The following is a 20,818-nucleotide window of genomic DNA, read 5'->3' as shown; positions in this document are numbered from 1 at the left end:
GTTGTTTTGGGTTTTTTTCACTTGCTGTGCTGGATATTTTGTGGGGTTCTTTTTAACCTGAAACTCATGTTCTTTTGTTTGGGGTAAATTTGTATTATAGCTAATTTAATAATCTCCTCCCCTCTCTTTTATCTTTCTAGAAGTTAGTGTTATTAATAGGAAGTTTGTTTAATTGTCTATATTCTTATTTTTGTCACTTATTCTTCCATCTCTTAACATTTTGTTTGACCTTCTGGCAGATATTCTCTACCTTCCAATTTTTTTGAATTTTGAACTTTTGTTAGATTAATTCTAAGAGTTCTCTCTTGTTCTTTGAATATTATTCCCCACCACCTCCCACCATCCTGGTCTGATTTCATAGTCAGTATCTTATTTTTAAGAATACTTCATAATTTTTATTTATCTTCTTCTCCTTGCATTGACTGTGTTTTCTTCTAATTCCTTTTCCTCCATTTATTGTGATATTTGTCAATCTTGTAAAAGAGGTTTATTATAGTTGATGATCACTAAGTTTCTATTCATATTTAATGCCTCATTAAGCAACTGATTAGAATCTTTGTTTATGGATAGGATTGTCAACCAAGGATCCTTACTAGAGGTAGGTTTTTAAACTTGTGGGACCCTGAATGCTCATATCTTTTCTCACGAGCTTATCAGTATCTCCAGAGAAGATTCTTTTTTTTTTTTTTTTTTTAATTTTTATTTATTTATGATAGTCACAGAGAGAGAGAGAGGCGCAGAGACACAGGCAGAGGGAGAAGCAGGCTCCATGCACCGGGAGCCCGATGTGGGATTCGATCCCGGGTCTCCAGGATCGCGCCCTGGGCCAAAGGCAGGCGCCAAACCGCTGCGCCACCCAGGGATCCCTCCAGAGAAGATTCTTTAGCAGAGATATGGAAACTATAAAGAATTAAATGAAAATGATAAAAATTAAAAATATAACAAATAATTCCTCATCCTTATCAACAGACCAGACATGCAGATAAATACATCAGTGAATTTTGACAGTAAATCAATAGAAATAATTCAAATCGAGAAACAAAGGGCAGCCCTGATGGCCCAGCGGTTTAGCACGGCCTTCAGCCCAGGGCCTGATCCTAGAGACCCGGGATCGAGTCCCATGTCAGGCTCCCTGCACGAAGCCTGCTTCTCCCTCTGCCTGTATCTCTGCCTCTCTCTCTCTTTCTCTCTCTCTCTCTCTGTGTCTGTCATGAATAAATAAACAAAATCTTTAAGAAAAAAAAGAGAAAGAGAAAAGCACATCTGAGAGCTATGGTACAATATCACATGGTCTACCATATTTGTTATTGCTATACTAGGAGAAAGAGAACACGTGGATCAGAGGTGTTATCTTACACAATGAACAAAAGATGGCAAGCACAGATCCAAGAAGTTCAGGAAATAATAAGCAAATAAATACAAAGAAACATACCTAGGCACATTATAGTCAAATTGCTGAAAACCGAACAAAGAGAAAACTTTTGTGGGAACCAGAAAAACGAAGAAATATTACAAAAAGAGAAAGATAGGGATCCCTGGGTGGCGCAGCGGTTTGGCGCCTGCCTTTGGCCCAGGGCGCGATCCTGGAGACCCAGGATCGAATCCCATGTCGGGCTCCCGGTGCATGGAGCCTGCTTCTCCCTCTGCCTGTGTCTCTGCCCCCCCCCCCTTTCTCTCTCTCTCTCTCTCTCTCTCTCTCTATCATAAATAAATAAAAATTAAAAAAATAAAATCTTAAAAAAAAAAAAAAAGAAAGAAAGATAACAGTGGCAACAGGCAGGAACCCTGGGTGGCGCAGCGGTTTAGTCCCATGTCAGGCTCCCGGCATGGAGCCTGCTTCTCCCTCCTCCTGTGTGTGTGTGTGTCTCTCTCTCTCTCTCTCTCTCTCTCTCTATCATAAATAAATAAATAAATCTTAAAATAAATTTAAAAAATAAAGATTTATTTATTTTTTGAGAGAGAGAGAGAATGAGCAGGAGGGGCATGGGAAAGAGAGAATCTGAAGCAGATTCTGTGCTGAGCATGGAGCCCGATGCAGGGCCTGATCCCATGACCCCGAGATCATGACCTGAGCTGAAACCAAAAGTTGGTTGATCAATTGACTGCATAACCCTGGGCTTGCATTTTTTGACAGATGCCTGTTGCCACTCTTTTTTTTTTTTTTTTTTTTTTTAATTTATTTATGATAGTCACACAGAGAGAGAGAGAGAGGCAGAGACACGGGCAAAGGGAGAAGCAGGCCCCATGCACCGGGAGCCCAACATGGGACTTGATCCCGGGTCTCCAGGATCGCGCCCTGGGCCAAAGGCAGGCGCCAAACTGCTGAGCCACCCAGGGATCCCTAAATAAATCTTTAAAACAAAAACAAAACAAAAACTGCAAGCCCAAAGTAATAGCAACATCTTTAAAGTGATAAAAGAAAATATCTGTTGGGACACCTGGCTGGTTCAATCGGTAGAGCATGTAACTCGATCTCAAGGGTTGTGACTTTGAGCTCCACTTTGGTCATAAAGATTACTTAATTTAAAAAGTTTTTTTTCGGGATCCCTGGGTGGCACAGCTGGTTTGGCACCTGCCTTTGGCCCAGGGCGCGATCCTGGAGACCCGGGATCGAATCCCACATCGGGCTTCCGGTGCATGGAGCCTGCTTCTCCCTCTGCCTATGTCTTTGCCTCTCTCTCTCTCTCTCTCTCTCTGTGACTATAATAAATAAAAATTTAAAAAAAAAAAGTTTTTTTTCTTAAGATTTTATTTATTCATGAAAGAGAGAGAGGCAGAGATATAGGCAGAGGGAGAAGCAAGCTCCATATAGGGAGCCCGATGCGGGACTCGATCCCGGGATCACACCCTGCGCTGAAGACAGACGCTCAACCACTGAGCTACCCAGGCATCCTTGTTTGTTTTTTTAAAGAAAGTTTCTATCAATCTAGAATTCTATTACCAGCAAAAATGTCAAATATCTTTATAAAAATGAAAACAAGGGATGCCTGGTTGGCTTAGTCAGTAGAGCATACAGCTCTTGATCTCAGGGTTGTTAGTTCAAGCCCCACATTGGACATGGAGATTATTTCACTTTAAAGTAAAGACTCGGGATCCCTGGGTGGCGCAGCGGTTTGGCGCCTGGGTGGCTCAGTTGGTTGGGAATCTGACTTTTGATTTCAACTCAGGTCATAATCTCATGGTTGTGAGATTGAGCCCCATGTCTGGCTCCACACTGGGAATAGAGCCTTCTTAAGAGTCTCTCTCTGCCCCACCCCCAACTTTCTCTCACTATCTTTAAAAAAAAAATCTTTAGATAATTCACTCTAAAGCAAAATATAGTAACAATTTACTGTGGAGATACAATCATAAAAGTACTAAACTCAGCCGTAAAAGAAGAAAAAAGTAGCAAAGATCACGTGAAACAAATCACAAAGAAATAAGATAGTTAGGATGCCTGGGTGGCTCAGGAGTTGAGCACCTGCCTTTGGCTCAGGGCATGGTTGCTGTGTCTCTCATGAATAAATAAATAAAATCTTTAAAAAGAAATAAGATAGTAGACTTAAACCTAGCCATAGTGATTATTACATTAAATGACAATAGACTAAACACTCCAATTAAAAGACAAAGAATGTCAGATTGGATTTCTTTTTTTCTTTTTTTTTTAAGATTTTATTTATTTATTCATGAGAGAGAGAGAGGCAGAGACCTAGGCAGAGGGAGAAGCAGCAGGCTTCCTGTGGGGAGCCAATGCAGGACTCTGTCCCATGACCCCAGGATCATGACCACAGCCAAAGGCAGACACTCAACCACTGAGCCACCTAGGCGTCCTTTGGATTACTTTTTTTTTTTAACTTTTTTTTAAAGGCAAGACTCAAGTTGTAAGTCTTCAAGAAACCCACTATAATTATATGGTAGGTTCATAGTAAAAGAATGGGAAGAGATACATTCCAACACTAATCAAAGGAAAGCTGAAGCAGTTATATTGGTATGGAACAAAGAACATTTTAGGGGTAGGTGCCTGGCTTAGTCGGAAAGAACATGTGACTCTTAATCTTGGGGTTATGAGTTCAAGCCCCATGTTAGCTGTAGAAATTACTGAAAAAAAAATAACACTTTAAAAAAAGAAGATAATACTAAATGTGTACGATTTCAAAATAACATGAAGCAAAAATTGGGACTGAAAATTTGATAAAATCAAAATTATAGTTTGAGATTTCAGCATTTTTTTTCAAGTACAAGTGATCCACTCACCAACAGACCACATTCTGAGCCATTAAAACAAATCTCAATTTGAAAAGATTAAAATCATGCAAACTGTGTTCTCCTGAGTAGAACTGAGCTAAAAATAAGTAATAAAGATACCTGGAAAATATCCAAAGCATTTGGAAATTAACACTCTTCTAAATAGCTTATGGGCAAAGATAAACAAAGAATGTTAGAAAATACTGTGAACTGAATGAAAAGGAAAATAGGACATATCAAAATCTTTAGAAACAATAGCAGTGCTTAGAGGGAAATTTGTAGCATTAAATGCTTAATTAGGGAAGAATAAAGAACTCTAATGATCTGAACTTCCACTTTAAACAAGTAGGAGAAAAAAGAATAAACCCAAAATAAGGAGATAAAAGAAACCAATATTGCACTGTATGTTAACTACCTAAAATTTAAATTAAAAGAAAATAGATGTGATGTGTATATATGCAATGGAATATTACTCAGCCATCAAGAAGAATGAAATCTTAGCCATTTGCAATGACATGGATGGAGCTGGAGTATATTGTGCTAAGCAAAATAAGTCAATCAGAGAAAGACAAACACCATGTCATTTCATCCATGTGGAATTTAAGGAACAAAACAGAACATATGGGAGAGGTGTGGGAAGAGAGGGAAACAAACTATAAGAGACTCTTGAAGGTAGAGAAAAAACAGGGTTGATGGAGGGAGGTGGGGGGACACTTGTTATGATGAGCACTGGGTATTGTAAGTAAATGAATTCTACTGAAACCAGTAGAATTCTACCCCTGAAACCAACATTGAACTGTCACCTGATAAGTATTTAAATTAAAATAAAAATAAAAAAAGAAGGAAATAAAGTGAAAAATCAATAAAATAGGAAACAAAAATAACATAATAAATGAAGTCAAAGTCCATTTCTTTTTTTTTTTTTTTAAGATTTTTATTTATTTATTCATGAGAGACAGAGAGAGAGAGAGACAGGCAGAGGGAAAAACAGGCTCCATGCAGGAGCCTGACGTGGGACTCGATCCTGGGTCTCCAGGATTACACCCTGGGCTGCAGGTGGCGCTAAACCGCTGCGACACCAGGGCTGCCCTCAAAGGCCATTTCTTTAAAAAGATTAATAAAATTGATAACATCCTAGTCGAACTTTAAAAAGTGAAAAATTCACGAGTTACCAATTATTAGGAATCAAAGAATTAGGTATTAGGGGATCCCTGGGTGGCTCAGCGGTTTAACGCCTGCCTTCGGCCCAGGGTGTGATCCTGGAGTCCCGGGATCAGGTCCTGCATCAGGCTCCATGCATGGAGCCTGCTTCTCCCTCTGCCTGTGTCTCTGCCTCTCTCTCTCTCTCTCTCCCTCTCCCTCTCTCTCTCTCTCTCCCTCTCATGAATAAATAAATAAAATCTTTTTTAAAAAAAGGACAAAGAATAGATATCACTATAGATCCTATAGATTGATGAGAGATTATTTATTCCAATAAATGCTACTATTTAGTTGAAATGAGAAATCTTTTGGAAGACACAAACTTCCAGAGCTCACACAAGAAGAAATATATAGGCCTTTATCTATGAAAGGTGCTGAAGTCATAATAATAAACCTGGTCAGAAAGACAGCCCCAGGCCCAGGTGGCTTACTTGTGAATTCTACCAAGTATTTAAGGAGGTAATGTCACCAGTTCTACACAGTCTTTCAGAAAATAGAAGGGAACATCTACCTCATAAAAAGACCTGAAAGTTTACAAAAGTTACTACAACTTAAAAGCACACAGGGTTAAGCAAAGTAATAGGTTACAAAGTCAGTATGTAAAAATCTATTTTATTTCTGTGTTCTGGCAACAAACAATTGGAAATGAAAATGTGCCTCATTTCAACTGATTAAAAACAAAAAAAAATGAGAATTTTCTAATTAGATTGCCTGGTTATAAATCAGAACTTGTGTCATTTACTAGATGTATGGTCTTCAATAAGTTCAAATTTTTTCTTTGCCTCAGTTTCATTTTGAAGACAGGTATGTCCTGGCACCTGCATCAATAGGTGTAGTAAGAAAATGCACAGAAAGCATCCTTATTAGCTCAGTGTCTGCCACAGAGTAGTCATTATTTCCTGTGAGCCCTCAGAGACACTGAGTAGCCTGCCCAGGTCAAGATGGGTTGTCTCTTTTCTATCCCAGCTTCCTTCGTTTTTTAAAGGTGTCCTCTGGAACTAGGAGCAGCAAAAGTGAGCAAACCCCCCACACTCCATTTCACAGATGGGGGAAGTGCCTTGTCCAAGGACACAGTTGAAAACATCCCCCCATGTGGGCAGCAGCGTGCCTGGTGAAGAAGAGGGGTCTAGTGGGTACCATATCCTGAGGTGTGGTGGGAGAGAATGGGGACACTGCTCCTACACGGCTGTTTCTTTTTTTTTTTTTTTCTTTTAATTTTTACTTATTTATGATAGTCACACACAGAGAGAGAGAGAGGCAGAGACACAGGCAGAGGGAGAAGCAGGCTCCATGCACCAGGAGCCTGACGTGGGATTCGATCCCGGGTCTCCAGGATCGCACCCTGGGCCAAAGGGCAGGCACTAAACCACTGCACCACCCAGGGATCCCTTTTTTTTTTTTTTTTTTCTTCACATGGCTGTTTCTGCTGCAGACATGGACGTCCCGCTGCCTGATGAAGTTCTACGCTGTGGTGGCTGCCTCACCCACATCCTGGGAGAGCCACAAGATCGCAGAGAGGATCGAGCAGCGAATCTTAAACTCCAACCCTGTCATGGAAGCTTTTGGTGAGCTCAGTGTCCTCTGCACAGTACCTCAATTCTATTTCCTCAGACCTTTCAGGGAAAGGGGTAGTCCTTTGAGTCCATCTCTGGGAGCTGAAGGATGAGACCTTCTCAGTCACTACCTTGGACCCTCAACCTCCTCCCAGGTCCCCTTGGCCTCCTTCTATTAGAGTCATCCACTTCTCTAGCCTAGGCAGATGTAATGGTGTGCTGGAGAGGACCTCGTGGCTCACCTAGTTCAAATCCTGTTCTTATATATGGCTTTCTAATGGTTCAGAGAAGGGGACTTGACTAAGAATACTCATAAGCTAGCGTCTATGTGGGACTCCAGCTTAGATGTGTCAGGCAGGGCCCACAGCTGCCCAGATGCTTCCTGGAGATAGGTCTGTTGTACCTAGATGTTGTCTCACTCAGTGACAGCTGGTTGGTTTTGGTCCTTTCTCTTCAAAGAAGACATTCCCTGACAACCTAGACTTGCTTATTCCATTCATCGCGAAAAAGTTCTAACTCTCCTGAAACACGTTTGCTGAAGCCCAGGTGCCCATTCCCTAGTCCTGCCCTCTGTGACATGGAAACTCACAGAGGGGCCATTCAGTGACTTGATAGAGACATGCCCCCCCCCACATTGGTCCATGAGGACCCTGTCAACATGGGGGAGCGCTATAAACATAGGTATGTGATCTGTAGGGAACGCGTGCACACTGAGGAATAACAACAGCAGTCGCTTTGGGAAGTTCATCCAGCTCCAGCTGAACAGGTAATGACTACTGCCCCTCTGGCTGATGGGAGGACGGGATGGGGAGTCTGAAAGTGGCCAGGGCAGTTTCTAGCCTGGGCTACACCTGTGGCAGAACCCTTCTCCTCTTGGCATGTGATGTTTGTGGGATAAATGAACCCGAGGGTGATTTTTGAACCTGGAGAATTCTAGCAACTCCCAGCCTTAGGGACACTGAGGCAGTGTGCTTGTCATGGCCTGTGAGTTCCTCCTGGCTTCTACCCTTGCTCAGGGACTTTTAGTTAAACTACCACCTCTCTGGGCTATACCCCTGAGCTTGAACCTGGGGCTTCTGTTCTGCCTTGAGATGGGACAAAATGATAAATAGAGGGTTTGGCCCTGTCCACTGGAGCTGGTCACAGGGGAATGTTCCAGACCACCCAAGGACCTGCTGAGTGGTCCCTAGTCCTCAAGACCCACTTTGGCTAAGTGGAAGAGCTTTGGGGGGAGTGGCACGGTTGCATTCTGGCAGATAGTAAGTACTTACTAAATGGCTATCTGCTTGTGCTCAGGGCCCAGCAGATGACTGGAGCTGCAGTCCAGACGTACCTCCTAGAGAAAACTCGAGTGGCCTGCCAGGCCTCCAGTGAGAGGAACTTCCACATCTTCTACCAGGTTTGTGTCAAGCTGGGCCCCCAGCTGCCCAGATTTAGGGTGGAGATGGGTCTGAGCCTCCAAACCCTCCTCTCCAGCTCCACCATGTTCCAGGCCTGCCTTGTCACTTGGCTTTTGGTGATGCCGCCACATACTCCTACAGACTGTATGCAACACTTCTGCCTCATGCTGGACCTTGGCTCCCAGGATGGTTTTGACATGAAGATGCATTTGCTTTCACTATCAGACCAAAAAGTCTTTGAGATTGGGACTGTGTCACCCTCATTAGACTGAGGACTCTTAGAATGGCAACTATCTCAAACAGAATGAGGGCTTTGCTAGAGCTGTGTCTGATGTGTTTCCCATCAGACTTTGGGTCATACATAAATAGGATGTCTCCCTTCTCAGATGGGACCTGGGGGCTCCTCAAACAGGAGTCATCTTTCTTCATCAGACCACAGGCCTCCTCAACAGGTTTTTTTTGCATCAGGTTGGAGACATTCAGAACCGTTGCTGTGGCTTTTGTCCCTGGGCCTGCCCTGGGCTCTGTTCAGGAACCTCTCAGCCTTGTGAAGTCAAAGCATTTCTCCTCTCATGGCAACCCCAGGCTTATGCAGGCCTGGGCTTCCTTACACCATCACTTCAGCCACCCGCCCACCCCTCCCCACAGATCTGTAAAGGAGCCAGCACGGACGAGAGGCTCCAGTGGCACCTCCCCGAGGGAGCAGCCTTCTCTTGGCTGCCCAACCCAGAGAGGACCTTGGAAGGTAGGGGGAGCCTTGTCCAGCACCCTGGGCTGGCCCATCAGTACCCACTTACCCTCTACACAGGGCCTGCCTTCATCACCCCTCGATGCCCCTGCTGACCTCTGGTCCTGACACTGGGCTGTGACTTGGATTCCTTTTCAGAGGATTGTTTCGAGGTGACCAGAGAGGCCATGCTTCATTTGGGCATCGACAACCCCACTCAGAACAACATCTTTCAGGTTAGAAGAAGAGACACACCTCTTCTATTTATTTGGCAGAGGTGACAAATGGGCAGCCACTTTCATAGTTCCCTTTTCTGAACTCTGTAGATCTAGGACTTTAATCCCCAATGTCTAATCTCTAAGGATTCAACTGCCCCCTGTGCCTCTGAACCTGGACAGGGCATCACGGCAGACAGGGCATAAAGGACAGTGATTGAGTATACAGTGCTGTGGTACAAAACCTCACACAGTGTGGGGGGCAGGGGGCAAGTGCCCAAGTCAGTTATTAATGAAGTGATCAGACTAGAGAAGCAGTGCTATCACAGGTTTGTCTAGTGTATTCAGATTTTGAAATCATGTTCATACCTCTTAGTCCATTTGGTTTTTTCAATAGTCCTGCATGTATGGAGATTTTTCCCATTCTTATACTTTAGAAAACTAGGAGGTAAAGTGACCTCCTCAAGGTCAGACATCACTAAGTGACAGTTTGTACCAAATGTAGTAATTCCGACTTTGAACTTTTCCCTCCTCTTGGGTAGAATGCTGACCCAGGTGAGCTGGGCCCCTCTCATCCCACTGGTGGCCTCCCTTCTCCCTTCTGTCTTTGCTGACAGGGCTGACTACCTCCCTGCCCCATCACCTCCTTACCCACCAGAGCACCAGGAGGGGATATAGAGGATAGGCTGGCAGCAGACACAGGGAAGCCTCTGCAGGAAGATGGCTGTGCTGTGGAAAGTGACCTCTACCTCTAGATGGGGGCTGCCCAGGCATGGAGGGGATCATGTCCAGTAGAAGCACCATCAGGTCAGAGCTTGGTCAGAGGGATAGCGCATGGGGACAAGCCCAGGGCAAGTGGACAACACTAGGGTTCTGGACAGCAGTGTTGGTTTGGCAGTATCCTGACCCTCCACCCATTAGGCACAGCAGTCTTCTGCCAAGGTAAGTTGTGGCAAAGCTGATAGCATGTAAAGACACCCTGCCTGGGACCAGACAGGAATGGTAGGAGAGGCCCTGCTCTCCTGATAAGGGTCTAAGGGTTTCCAGGCTGCTGGACCTATGAGTCTTGCTTTACAGCCCCAGGGGACTCAACCATGTGGATCAGTGAGTGCAGAGTCCACTGTACAATGTGGACTGACAGAGAACCACTGTACAGAGACCAAAATCACAGATCCTACCCCAGGCTGAGCTGTCAGAAGCCCAACAGTGCTGAGAAAAGGCCAGAGGGAGCCAGGGCCAAACCCCCACTGGCCACACAGAAGTGATCCTGGCCCATAGGTAGTAACAAGAGTGGTGTTCTCAGTCTGCTCCTAGAGAAGGGGAGGTACAGAGACGGTCATTGGGTGACTTAGGAGCCCCACTGGCTGCCCTGGGAGGCATCTGAAATCAGACTTCCTGGGTTCTTCTTTTTTTTTTTTTTTTAAGATTTTATTTATTTATTCATGAGACACACAGAGAGAGGCAGAGACACAGGCAGAGGGAGAAGAAGGCTCCATGCAAGGAGCTCGATGTAGGACCCGATCCTGGGTCTCCAGGATCATGCCTCGGGCCGAAGGTGGCACTAAACTGCTGAGCCACCCAGGCTGCCCTACTTCCTGGGTTCTTACCCTGCTTTTGTCTTTTTTTTTTTTTTTTTTTTTTTTTAAGATTTTATTTATTTATTCATGAGACACAGAGAGAGAGGCAGAGACACAGGCAGAAGGCGAAGCAGGCTCCACGCAGAGAGCCCGACGTGGGACTCGATCCCAGGTCTCCAGGATCAGGCCCTGGGCCGAAGGCAGCACCAAATCACTGAGCCACCTGGGCTGCCCCCTGCTTTTGTCTTTAACCAAGTCTGTAGCCTATAGGCTTGTGATTTAAAGATTTTATTTATTTACTTATTTTTTAAGTAATCTCTACCCACTGTGGGGCTCGAACTCATAACCCCAAGATTGAGGGTCACATGCTTCACTGAGCCAGCCAGGACCCCTGTAGGCTTATGATTTAACCACCTTTGTCACTTCTGTCATAGGCATCATTACAGCACATTCCTCATTGACTATTGAAAAGATTAAACAAAGTGATGCATGTAACTTGTCTAGAATTGTGCCTGGCAGAGTGATGTAGTAAATGGGCATCGGTTAGGAGCTTCTATTATTATTCTGTTAATAATAATAATTCTGTGATTATATTCAGCAAGAGAGGGGCCCTTCCCGGGCTAGGCTCCAGCCCTTAAGAAACAGCTTACATCGAGTCTGTCCTCTCCTGCCCGCTCAGGTCCTGGCTGGACTGCTGCACCTCGGCAACATCCGGTTTGCTGACTCTGAGGATGAAGCCCAGCCCTGCCAGCTGATGGGTGATGCCAAGTGTGAGGATAGGGTGGGGGCCTGTGTCTCAGGCTTTGATCACACACCCAGGGAGCAGGGCACACCCCGTCTGGAAAAAGGCCGACATTGGTGGGTCTGGGTGGCCAGAGGGTGAAATTTGGAGTGCAATGCCCTTGATGAAACCATGGATGTTACTACTCACCCCATCTCTGGTGAGGCAAACAGCAGCATCTGTGTTTTGCAGTTGAAAATAAGAAGGTTTATAAAATTATTTGTCCCACATGTAGCAGTATGGACTGGTATGTAGAAGTCCTGGGTTCAAGTCCTGCCTCTACCTTGGGCAAGTCTCATGCACCAGAACCTAGGTTTATTCAGTCCTGTTGGATAGGTCATGGTTCCAGTGATGACTTTACATTGTCTTGTGAAGAGGGCTCTTTGGATGGAGGGTGATTTGTCCCTCTCAGGCTCTATCAGGACATCAGCCTCACTGCTGCAGCTTCCAGAAGACCCACTGCTAGAGACACTGCAGATTAGAACCATCAGGGCGGGCAGACAGCAGCAAGTGTTCCGGAAGCCCTGCTCCCGAGCTGAGTGTGACACACGCAGGGACTGTCTGGCCAAACTAGTCTATGCACGGTGAGCACTCTGGGCCCTGCCCCCCTTCCAGGTTCTCCCCTCATCTGGTGTTGGTCCAGATAGCATCAGGCAGTAGGCCCAGGCTCATGGTGAAGGCTTTGAGATAAAGCAGATGCATTTCTCTCCCTGCTTCCCAGACCTTTGGGGATAGCAGGGAGTAGCTCCTGGGTTTTCCTTGAGCAAGGCCTCTGATCTTAATTCCAGAGTACACTGCATGGGGAGGTTGCCACATTCTGGGCTAGATTTGGCTCATTATTAAAGTATAGGAGTCTGCCTTGCCCTTGGCAATGAGTGAGAAAAGCCTGCCTAGCTCTCCACTGGCAGAGCAGACCCCAAAGGTAATCTGAGGCCCTCAGAGTTCCAGGTTTAGACCTGTGGGTGAATAGGCTTCTCTGTCTCTATGTGTCTTTGTACTTCATCTCTTTATGTTACCTGGGGAAATTGATAGAACTAGAAGCTTGGCCCACAGTCTTGGACAACACAGTGTGCAGCAAGTGGGAGCCCAGAACATGGTGAAGGTGGGGGTCCTGGGTTTTTCCTGGTCAGTTACTTGGTCATCTCCATACTCTGGCCATGTGGTTTGGGGTGATTTCTCACCACGGGTTCTGAGAACCTTCAGGGTACCAACTAAAGGTGTCAGGTGGCTCACAATCCTCCAAAACTATGGGACAGAACACATGTATGTGTGTGTGCATGTGCTTATGGGAATTTGGGCACTGGGGAGGGGGGTCCCCCTGCTTTCATGAATTGCTTGAAGAGTCAAGAGCCTGAGAGGCACTACTGAGGGAATAAGATCACTGAGATGAAAATGGCCCAGGGCAGCTGGGCTTAGACTGGCCCCAGCTCAGCAAGAAACTCCGTTCCCATTGCCTCAAACCTGAATTCAAGCCAAAGACTTTTAAAGCCTTTGTGTCAAGTCACTGCAAAATAAGCAGATAAAATAAAATATGACGACCACAGGCAGAGTGAGCCTGTGTGAAGCAGAACGTTTCATACGGGATAGACATCGGGTCACTGTATCACTTGTGTTTAGTACCTCACATGGGTTCTTGAAGCCCCTGTGGCAAAACAGAAACCAGCAACTGGGTTGCAGTAAGTTCCAGAACAGTCACGTTAAGAAAAGCTATAAGAGGGATCCCTGGGTGGCGCAGCGGTTTGGCGCCTGCCTTTGGCCCAGGGCGTGATCCTGGAGACCCGGGATCGAATCCCACATCAGGCTCCCGGTGCATGGAGCCTGCTTCTCCCTCTTCCTGTGTCTCTCTCTCTCTCTCTCTCTCTCTGTGACTATCATTAAAAAAAAAAAAAAAAAAAAAAAGCTATAAGAGATTCCTTAGGGCAGCCCAGGTGGCTCAGCGGTTTAGCGCCACCTTCAGCCCAGGGCATGATCCTGGAGACCTGGGATCGAGTCCCACATCGGGCTCCCTGCATGGAGCCTGCTTCTCCCTCTGCCTCTCTCTCTCTGTCTCTCATGAATAAATAAATAAAATTAAAAAAAAAAAAGATTCCTTAATGTACTGTATATGTCCCCAGGAAAGTGACCTCATCTTCTAAGGGTGGGGATGGCCCAGAGCACAGGATGCCACCTGCCCTCAGGTGACTCAGAGCCCACTTGTATGGGACTGAGTGGGGGGATGTGGCAGGGTCTTGAGCTCTAGGTACCACAGGTCTACTTTTGCAGGGGAGTCTAATGAACTTGGTTCTTTACAGGCCCCGCTCAGACCTGCTCATCAGCCCCTTCCCTTTTAGTCAAGACACCAGCTGGGTGTCCAGCCAATTGGAGACCTACTCCCTATCTAGCCCCACAGTCTAGTCCGGTGTTCTGTCTTGCTGAAAAGACAGGTCAGGTTTATGTATACCTAGAAACAGGCACAGCCATAGTCTGCATTTGTAATAGGGCAAGCCAGGATGGGCAGGGAAACCATGGGAAAGGGTTTGACCCTTTGGGATACAGGCTGTTCAGTGTGGCACCCTTGCTGGAGGAGCAATCTTGCCACCCTTTAGGCTCAGCTGACCTCTCACCAGAGTCCTCTCTCCCTCTATTCCCACCCCAACAGGCTTTTTGACTGGCTGGTATCCGTGATCAATAGCAGCATCTGTGCAGACCCTGACTCCTGGACCACTTTCATAGGTAGCAGGGGCTCACCTTTCGGGGAGCACTCCTTCAGAAAAAGAACAGTGGAGTCCACTGTGTGACTTCAGGCAGCTCTTTTCCCCTCTCTGCACCCCCATCTCCTCATCTACCAGTGTTTGGGCAGGTGCTTTTGGTCTGCCTGAGTCCAGGCCAACTCAGATGGTGCCTTGTCTGTGAGGGCCCGTCCTCTCTCCTGACACCCATCTCCAGCCTCAGAAGAGCAGTAGGGGGATAGGCAAAATAGGCTGGTAGAACATGCTAACATGATTGGAATTAGGGTGGGATAGTCAGGTAGGGGAGGAAGTAAAGCTCAGAGATGTGAAGTTGACTCAAGGGACAGTGGAATGCTAGATACCAGCTAGGCTGGTAAGATCAAGGCCCTCCAAACTGAATTGGACACAGAAAATGTTCCCTAGGCTGCCCCTCAACCTCATTCAGCTCTTCTTCCTGCTCTTTGCAAAGTAGAGATGGGCCCCACCCCAAGGCGGGGTGTATGCTGTGCCCAGGGCTGGGGATCACACTCATTCAGCTTCATCTCCAGGCTGCTAAGTGTGAGGCTTCGCCCTGGGCTCCTGGAGTCCCCTGCAATAGTTCCATGGGCTCTCCCCCATCCTCTCAGGCCTGCTGGATGTGTACGGATTTGAGTCCTTTCCCAACAACAGCCTGGAACAGTTGTGCATCAACTATGCCAACGAGAAGCTGCAGCAGCACTTTGTGGCTCACTACCTAAAGGCTCAACAGGTGAGAAGTGGAATGCTCCTTCCCAGACCTTACCAGGAGCCTTTAGTTCCTTCTTTGATGTCTTTCTGGAATATGCTGTGGTACTGAGGCCCAGCCATGGATGAGCCATCTGGGCCTCAGTTCACAGTTGCCTTCTCCTGCTACCCAACCCCCACTTTTGTCCCCTAGGAGGAATACACAGTTGAGGGCCTGGAGTGGTCATTTGTCAACTACCAGGACAACCAGACCTGCTTGGATCTCATCGAGGGGAGCCCCATAAGCATCTGCTCCCTTATAAATGAGGTGGGGTCAGCTAGTATGCTGAGCACCAGAGTTGGGCCTTTCTGGGGCCTTGGAGGCTATACTGTGCCCTCTGTGCCTCTGTCTTTCCATCTGCCAAATGGGCTTGCTAATCCCTATGATCCTTTCCTCTTAGGGTCACTGTGATGCCTGTATGACAGCTCTGCTGCCAGAGGGGACTACAGGGTGTGGGGACTGTGAGGGTTGTGGTGAGCGTGTCTCACTGTGTGGCTGACTCCATCCCATCCCACACAGGAATGCCGCCTTAATCGGCCAAGCAGTGCAACCCAGCTCCAGACACGCATCGAGAGAGCCCTGGCAGGCAACCCCTGCCTAGGCCACAACAAGCTAAGCCAGGAGCCCAGCTTCATTGTGGTACATTACGCAGGGCCGGTGCAGTACCACACCGCAGGCCTGGTAGAGAAGAACAAGGTGAGGGCTGGGCCATGGTTTGTAGGGGCCTGCATGGAATGAGGTGTTGACTCATTGCTGCCCATACATGGAAGTTTCCAGTCGTGCATTCTCTCTCTCCTGAACATCTTCCAAGAGTCCAGAGTCACCTCTTGGGCCTACCTGCCTGAGGTGCCTGCTAATCAGGCATGAGCTGCTCAGAAATGACTCCTGTCACAGTTGGGCTGCCATAGAAGCCATCTTGTGGAGGCCTGGTGGGCAGGGCTGGCAGACTTTCTGACAGCCCTGGGTAACACTCCACCTGGCCTTACCTGCAGCCCTTGTCCTTGTCCAATAGGACCCTGTCCCCCCTGAGCTGAACAGGCTCCTCCAGCAATCCTGGGACCCCCTGCTCAAGGTGCTGTTTCCTACTGATCCCGAGGAGCAGCCCTCTGGCCAGAGCAGAGCCCCTGTGTTGACCGTCGTGTCCAAGTTCAAGGTGGGCCTGGGGGGCACTGGTATGACATGCTTGGCTCACTCACCAATCTCAAACATTTACTGAGCACCTCCCAGGATCAGTACTGTGCCAGGGAACACTGACAGGTCAAGTAGACATGGTCCCAGTCTGCATGGGGTTGATAGTCTCACATGGAAGACTGAGACAGGAGACTGACAGATAATTAACATGATTGGAAGCCTAGGGGTTTGGGTAGGGGGAGACAGTGAGGGCCTCTCACCCACTGCTGATAGTGTGATCACGGAAGAGCAGTAGTTCTGTGAACCTCTGTGTCCTGGTCCATTCCCAGTTCGACAACTTCCTGCTCAAGCTGTCCTTGGCTAGCAGATTTGTCACCTCCTTAGCATCTTATGCTTTCTGCCATCTCAGCCCTTGCACATTCTGCTCCACCTTCCTGGGATGCCCCTTCCCCTGCCTCTGCCTCTCTCCCCCGCACTCCCACCCTCCACACCCCTTGTCCTAGCTGATGCCTTCTCCTCCTTCAGACCTCAGCCGAATCATCACCTGGAGGAAGCACTTTTGTTGGAGCCTAGATTTTGTGGGCACTTTCCTGCCTAGCCTCAGACACACCATTCAGGGGGCCAACCCCATGTCTGGCCCATCAGACCCTGGGCTTGGAGCAGCAGACTCACCATGTCCTTGTCCTGGCACATAGGGTGGTCTTAATGAGAACAACTGTTGCCTGAATGAATGGCAGTGGCTTCTGAGATTGTTCTCCTCTAAGAAGATTGCTTCAGTGAGAGTGGGGGAAGGGGAGCAGAGAGCAACCAGGTGTAGGATCACAGGTCAGGAAGCTCCCTGGAGGTGGAGGTGAGGAGCAGTAGGAGGGCAGGCCAGGAGGTGCTCAAACTCAGTGAGCACCTCCCATAACCATCCCAGAGCCTGGGAGGATCCCCATCTCAGGGCTGTGAGGACTGCCTCAGATGTCTGATGCAGTCAGTAACTGGGGCCCAGCTGATGCCCACAGGCATCCCCAATCTGCCTGACCCGTCTCCCCACAACAGGCCTCCCTGGAGCAGCTTCTACAGGTTCTGCATAGCACCACACCCCACTACATTCGCTGTATCAAGCCCAACAGCCAGGGCCAGGCGCACATCTTTCTTCAGGAGCAGGTAATTCACTGGACCAAAGCTGCTTTGCAGGGAGCTCCATCTGGCCAAGGCCCTGAAGGGGTGAAAGATAGAACATTATCCTTCATATGGAGTGACCAGAACGTGTCTCCTGGGTTGCGTCTCGCATTAGGGCATCTTGTGTCCCCTGCTTTGGTAGGACAGTCAGATATGGTCTGTGGTCTGTGCATGGCACAGTGAACCATCCAAGAAGGCTCCACTGCATCTTGCGCTCTATTCACCAAACCATGTTCCCTGATGAGACTAAAGCTGCCCCGAGGAATGGGTGACCTTTGTGATTAGCTGAAAGCCTGTATCGCCTTACAGTTTGTACACAGTGCAGCCATTTCTGACCAGAGGTAGAGTTTTTTCTAATTTGCACAAAAGCAGCCAGTGGCCAGCAGCTGCCCTTTGGGTACTGGGCTCTGAGATGTGAATGAGGTATGAGTGTTGCCCAATGCTTGGAGAGTATCCCCTGGCCTAAGGGTTTATGGCCAGGATCTCTCCACTCAGGTCCTGAAGAATCTTTACAATATAACCTCTTCACCCTCTCAGCTATGATTTACTCTGTTGTCCACAGAAAATAAATAAAAAACAAATTGGGTTGGGCTGCATGGTGAGGCAGAGCCTCTGCACTACTGGGAGTGGTGAGATAAAAGCAGGACCAGCACTTGTCTCAGCTGTATCAGAAGCCAGGCATCAGAAAAAGGAACCTAGGGCCACCAGAACCCTTTCTAGAAGGGAGATGTTCTTGAGGTCCCAAAGGGTATATCCCCATTAGCCAAGCCTCTGGACAGCCTGCAGGTTCATACTGACCAGGGCCACAGTATGGCCTCAGAAAGGGCAGAAGGAGTGGTATATCTGGCCTGCTGGCCCCATGCCGCAGGTGCCTACCCTGTCTCCCACACTTGCAGGTCCTGAGCCAGCTGGAGGCGTGTGGCCTCGTGGAGACCATCCACATCAGTGCTGCTGGCTTCCCTATCCGGTGAGTGGGCTGAGCCTACATGGGTCAGGGCCAGTCCTGGGATTCAGGTGTGATGAGAACTGCCCAGCCCAGAGCAGGAAGTGGAGGTGAAGAGAAAGAGGCAGGTCCACAGAGGTCAACCTGGAACTCGAGAGGCTTCACTTGTTCATTTATCCATTCTCTTTCATGTACTGTTTTGTACCGGGCACTGCTTCTAGCCTCAGTGAATAAGGAAGGTGAGCCTCTGCCTCTTGGAGCATATGTTCCTATGGGAACAAGTATAAGAAGTATAAAGTTAGGGATCCCTGGGTGGCGCAGCGGTTTGGCGCCTGCCTTTGGCGCAGGGCGCGATCCTGGAGACCCGGGATCGAGTCCCACGTCGGGCTCCTGGTGCATGGAGCCTGCTTCTCCCTCTGCCTGTGTCTCTGCCTCTCTCTCTCTCTCTCTCTGTGTGTGACTATCATAAATAAAAAAATTTAAAAAAAAAAGAAGTATAAAGTTATACAGTGCTACAAAAGAAACAAAAAAACACTGCTCCATAGACTAATGGGGGAAGAGGATCTTTGGGCTGGTCAGGGAGGGGCCCCTTTAAGCAGCTCAGGTCTCTGGGAAGGGAAGGTTTGGGGGAAGAAACAGCAAGCACACAGCTCCCAACTTAGGAACTAAGATGCTAAAGTAACTGGAGTTTAGAGACCTGGGGGAGGGGGGCCGCACAGGAGGAAGCAAGGGAGGCTGTGGTGTCAGAGAAACCAGAGATGTGGCTGATTGTATGCAGCAGGAGCCATCCAGATGGGGAGAAGCCTGCAAGCCCCTTTGGAAGCAACCCGCAAATCCCCTAGGAAAAGGGCAAGCCCTTTGTTTGGGTAGCCCATGGCTGCAGGAAGAGCAAACCCAGTTTTAAATGGTCTCTACTGGCTTCCCGTGAGTGATTGTAGTAATCCCTCCAGAACCACCACTTCATCCATTCAGTGCACACAGGGCAGCGCCTCACTTGGCTGCTGAGTAGATTAAATAGAGGAACTCCCTGTGGCCCCAAGCGCTGTGTCAGGCCCATAGATGAAGTCCCTTCATTGTCTTCTACCTCCTTTGGCTTTCAGAATCTCTCATCATAACTTCGTGGAACGATATGAATTACTGAGAAGGCTCCGTGCTCGCACATCCTCTGGCCCCCACAGCCCATCTCCTGATGAACGGCACTCAGGTGAGTGGGGCCCATTTGATACTCATTTGTTCAAGCACAGTTAACTGAGCACCTGTCCTGGGCCATCTCAGAGCTAGGAGCAGGGCATTCAGAGCAGAGTAAAACATGGCCCTAGCCTCATGGTTCTTGGTTCAGTGGAGGAAACAGACTAAAAGAAGACAAACAGTGGGGAAAGTAGAAAGGCAGAGGTAGGAACAGAATGCTGTGGGGAGTGCTGGGGAGGTGTGAATCAGGGAAGGCTTCCTAGAGGAAGTGGTGTCTGAGGACAGATGATATTGACCAGGTGAAGGGCATTCCACAAGACAGGTAATTGAACAGAGGCCTGCAGGCAGGAAACAACACTGTGTGTGAGGCACTCCAGGCCAATTTTGCCTGCCCATAAGGGCAGAGAACAGTTGGAGGTGAGCCTGGGGTGACAGGCAGGCCATATCAGAGAAGGGAATTCTCTGAACAGATGGAGGCATCTCAGAGGAGGAAGGGAGTGATGTTAGCCTTGTGCTTTCTGGAGACCACTGTGGGGCCCCCATAGCAGACCATGGGAGTGAGGCTGTTATGTTGGCCAGAGTCCAGAGAAGCTAGAGATGTGGCTATAGTGGGCAGTGTTGGGAAGAAACTGGCCAGACTGTGCCTGGCCTATGGGGAAGAGGGGTTTGGGGAAGGTTGCTGACTTGAAATCCAGGTCCCTGGAGTCATCTGATGGAGAGGTCTTCAAGACACTCGGCAAACTCTAGTCAAGGGAAAGGTCTGGCATGTGGCCCCAGTTTGGAGGTTGTCAGCTGGTAGGATAAGACCCCTCCCCCTCCGCACAGGTGGAGGAAGAGGCCAAGGACTGGGTGTGAGGCCTCTGCTCAGCAGGATCCCACCCCAGCAGTAGGTGCTCCCACACACACAACCTTACCCTGGAGCCTGTCAGACCTGGGACAGTTCTGCTTCCCCTCCTCTCTCAGGCACGGTTTTGTCACTTTCATTCTTTCTCCCACCTCTTTCCTCCCCTTCTCTTCTGATCTGTTCTACTGCACTGTCTTGTCCCCAAAGCCCCCTTCGCCCCTGGTTGATTTTGCGGTTTCTCGTCTACGGCGTCTTCTTTGGCAGCCTCTGTCCCCAGAGAGGCACTGGGCAACAAAAGGTGGTCAGAGCCCTCAGGTAAATCCTCTACAGGAGCCAGTCCTGCATGCCGCGGGAGGTCAAGCAAGGGGATCTGCTGGGCCTCCCTGGGACTGGGATT

At 48.2% G+C, this 20,818-nt stretch overlaps 2 protein-coding genes across 8 annotated transcripts in view; one reads left to right on the top strand and one right to left on the bottom strand.

The window, feature by feature from the left end:
- The window catches only part of PIGW (phosphatidylinositol glycan anchor biosynthesis class W), a 43,973-nt gene that overhangs the window by 15,004 nt on the left and 8,151 nt on the right, over positions 1-20,818 (bottom strand). The gene's annotated exons all lie outside the window — the stretch shown is intronic.
- The window catches only part of MYO19 (myosin XIX), a 45,469-nt gene that overhangs the window by 19,352 nt on the left and 5,299 nt on the right, over positions 1-20,818 (top strand). For 4 of the 7 annotated variants that reach the window (XM_035720948.2, XM_035720952.2, XM_025439855.3 and 1 more), the window contains 15 exons: positions 6,857-6,989; positions 7,674-7,743; positions 8,274-8,376; positions 9,026-9,122; positions 9,264-9,340; positions 11,576-11,666; positions 12,090-12,261; positions 14,316-14,389; positions 15,012-15,133; positions 15,302-15,415; positions 15,668-15,844; positions 16,161-16,301; positions 17,324-17,431; positions 18,343-18,413; positions 19,490-19,593. In XM_035720948.2, the coding sequence (XP_035576841.1) occupies positions 6,857-6,989; positions 7,674-7,743; positions 8,274-8,376; positions 9,026-9,122; positions 9,264-9,340; positions 11,576-11,666; positions 12,090-12,261; positions 14,316-14,389; positions 15,012-15,133; positions 15,302-15,415; positions 15,668-15,844; positions 16,161-16,301; positions 17,324-17,431; positions 18,343-18,413; positions 19,490-19,593 (1,654 nt within the window). Of the gene's footprint in view, positions 1-6,856; positions 6,990-7,673; positions 7,744-8,273; positions 8,377-9,025; positions 9,123-9,263; positions 9,341-11,575; positions 11,667-12,089; positions 12,262-14,315; positions 14,390-15,011; positions 15,134-15,301; positions 15,416-15,667; positions 15,845-16,160; positions 16,302-17,323; positions 17,432-18,342; positions 18,414-19,489; positions 19,594-20,628; positions 20,737-20,818 lie in introns of all 7 variants that reach the window. The other 3 variants (XM_035720954.2, XM_049114176.1, XR_007413018.1) reach the window with 2 other exon arrangements.

Source organism: Canis lupus, chromosome 9 (assembly GCF_003254725.2).
Source record: "Canis lupus dingo isolate Sandy chromosome 9, ASM325472v2, whole genome shotgun sequence".
NCBI classification, from domain to species: Eukaryota; Metazoa; Chordata; class Mammalia; order Carnivora; family Canidae; genus Canis; species Canis lupus.
Note: the sequence above shows the minus strand (reverse complement) of the source record. Positions and strands in the feature narration are given on the sequence as shown.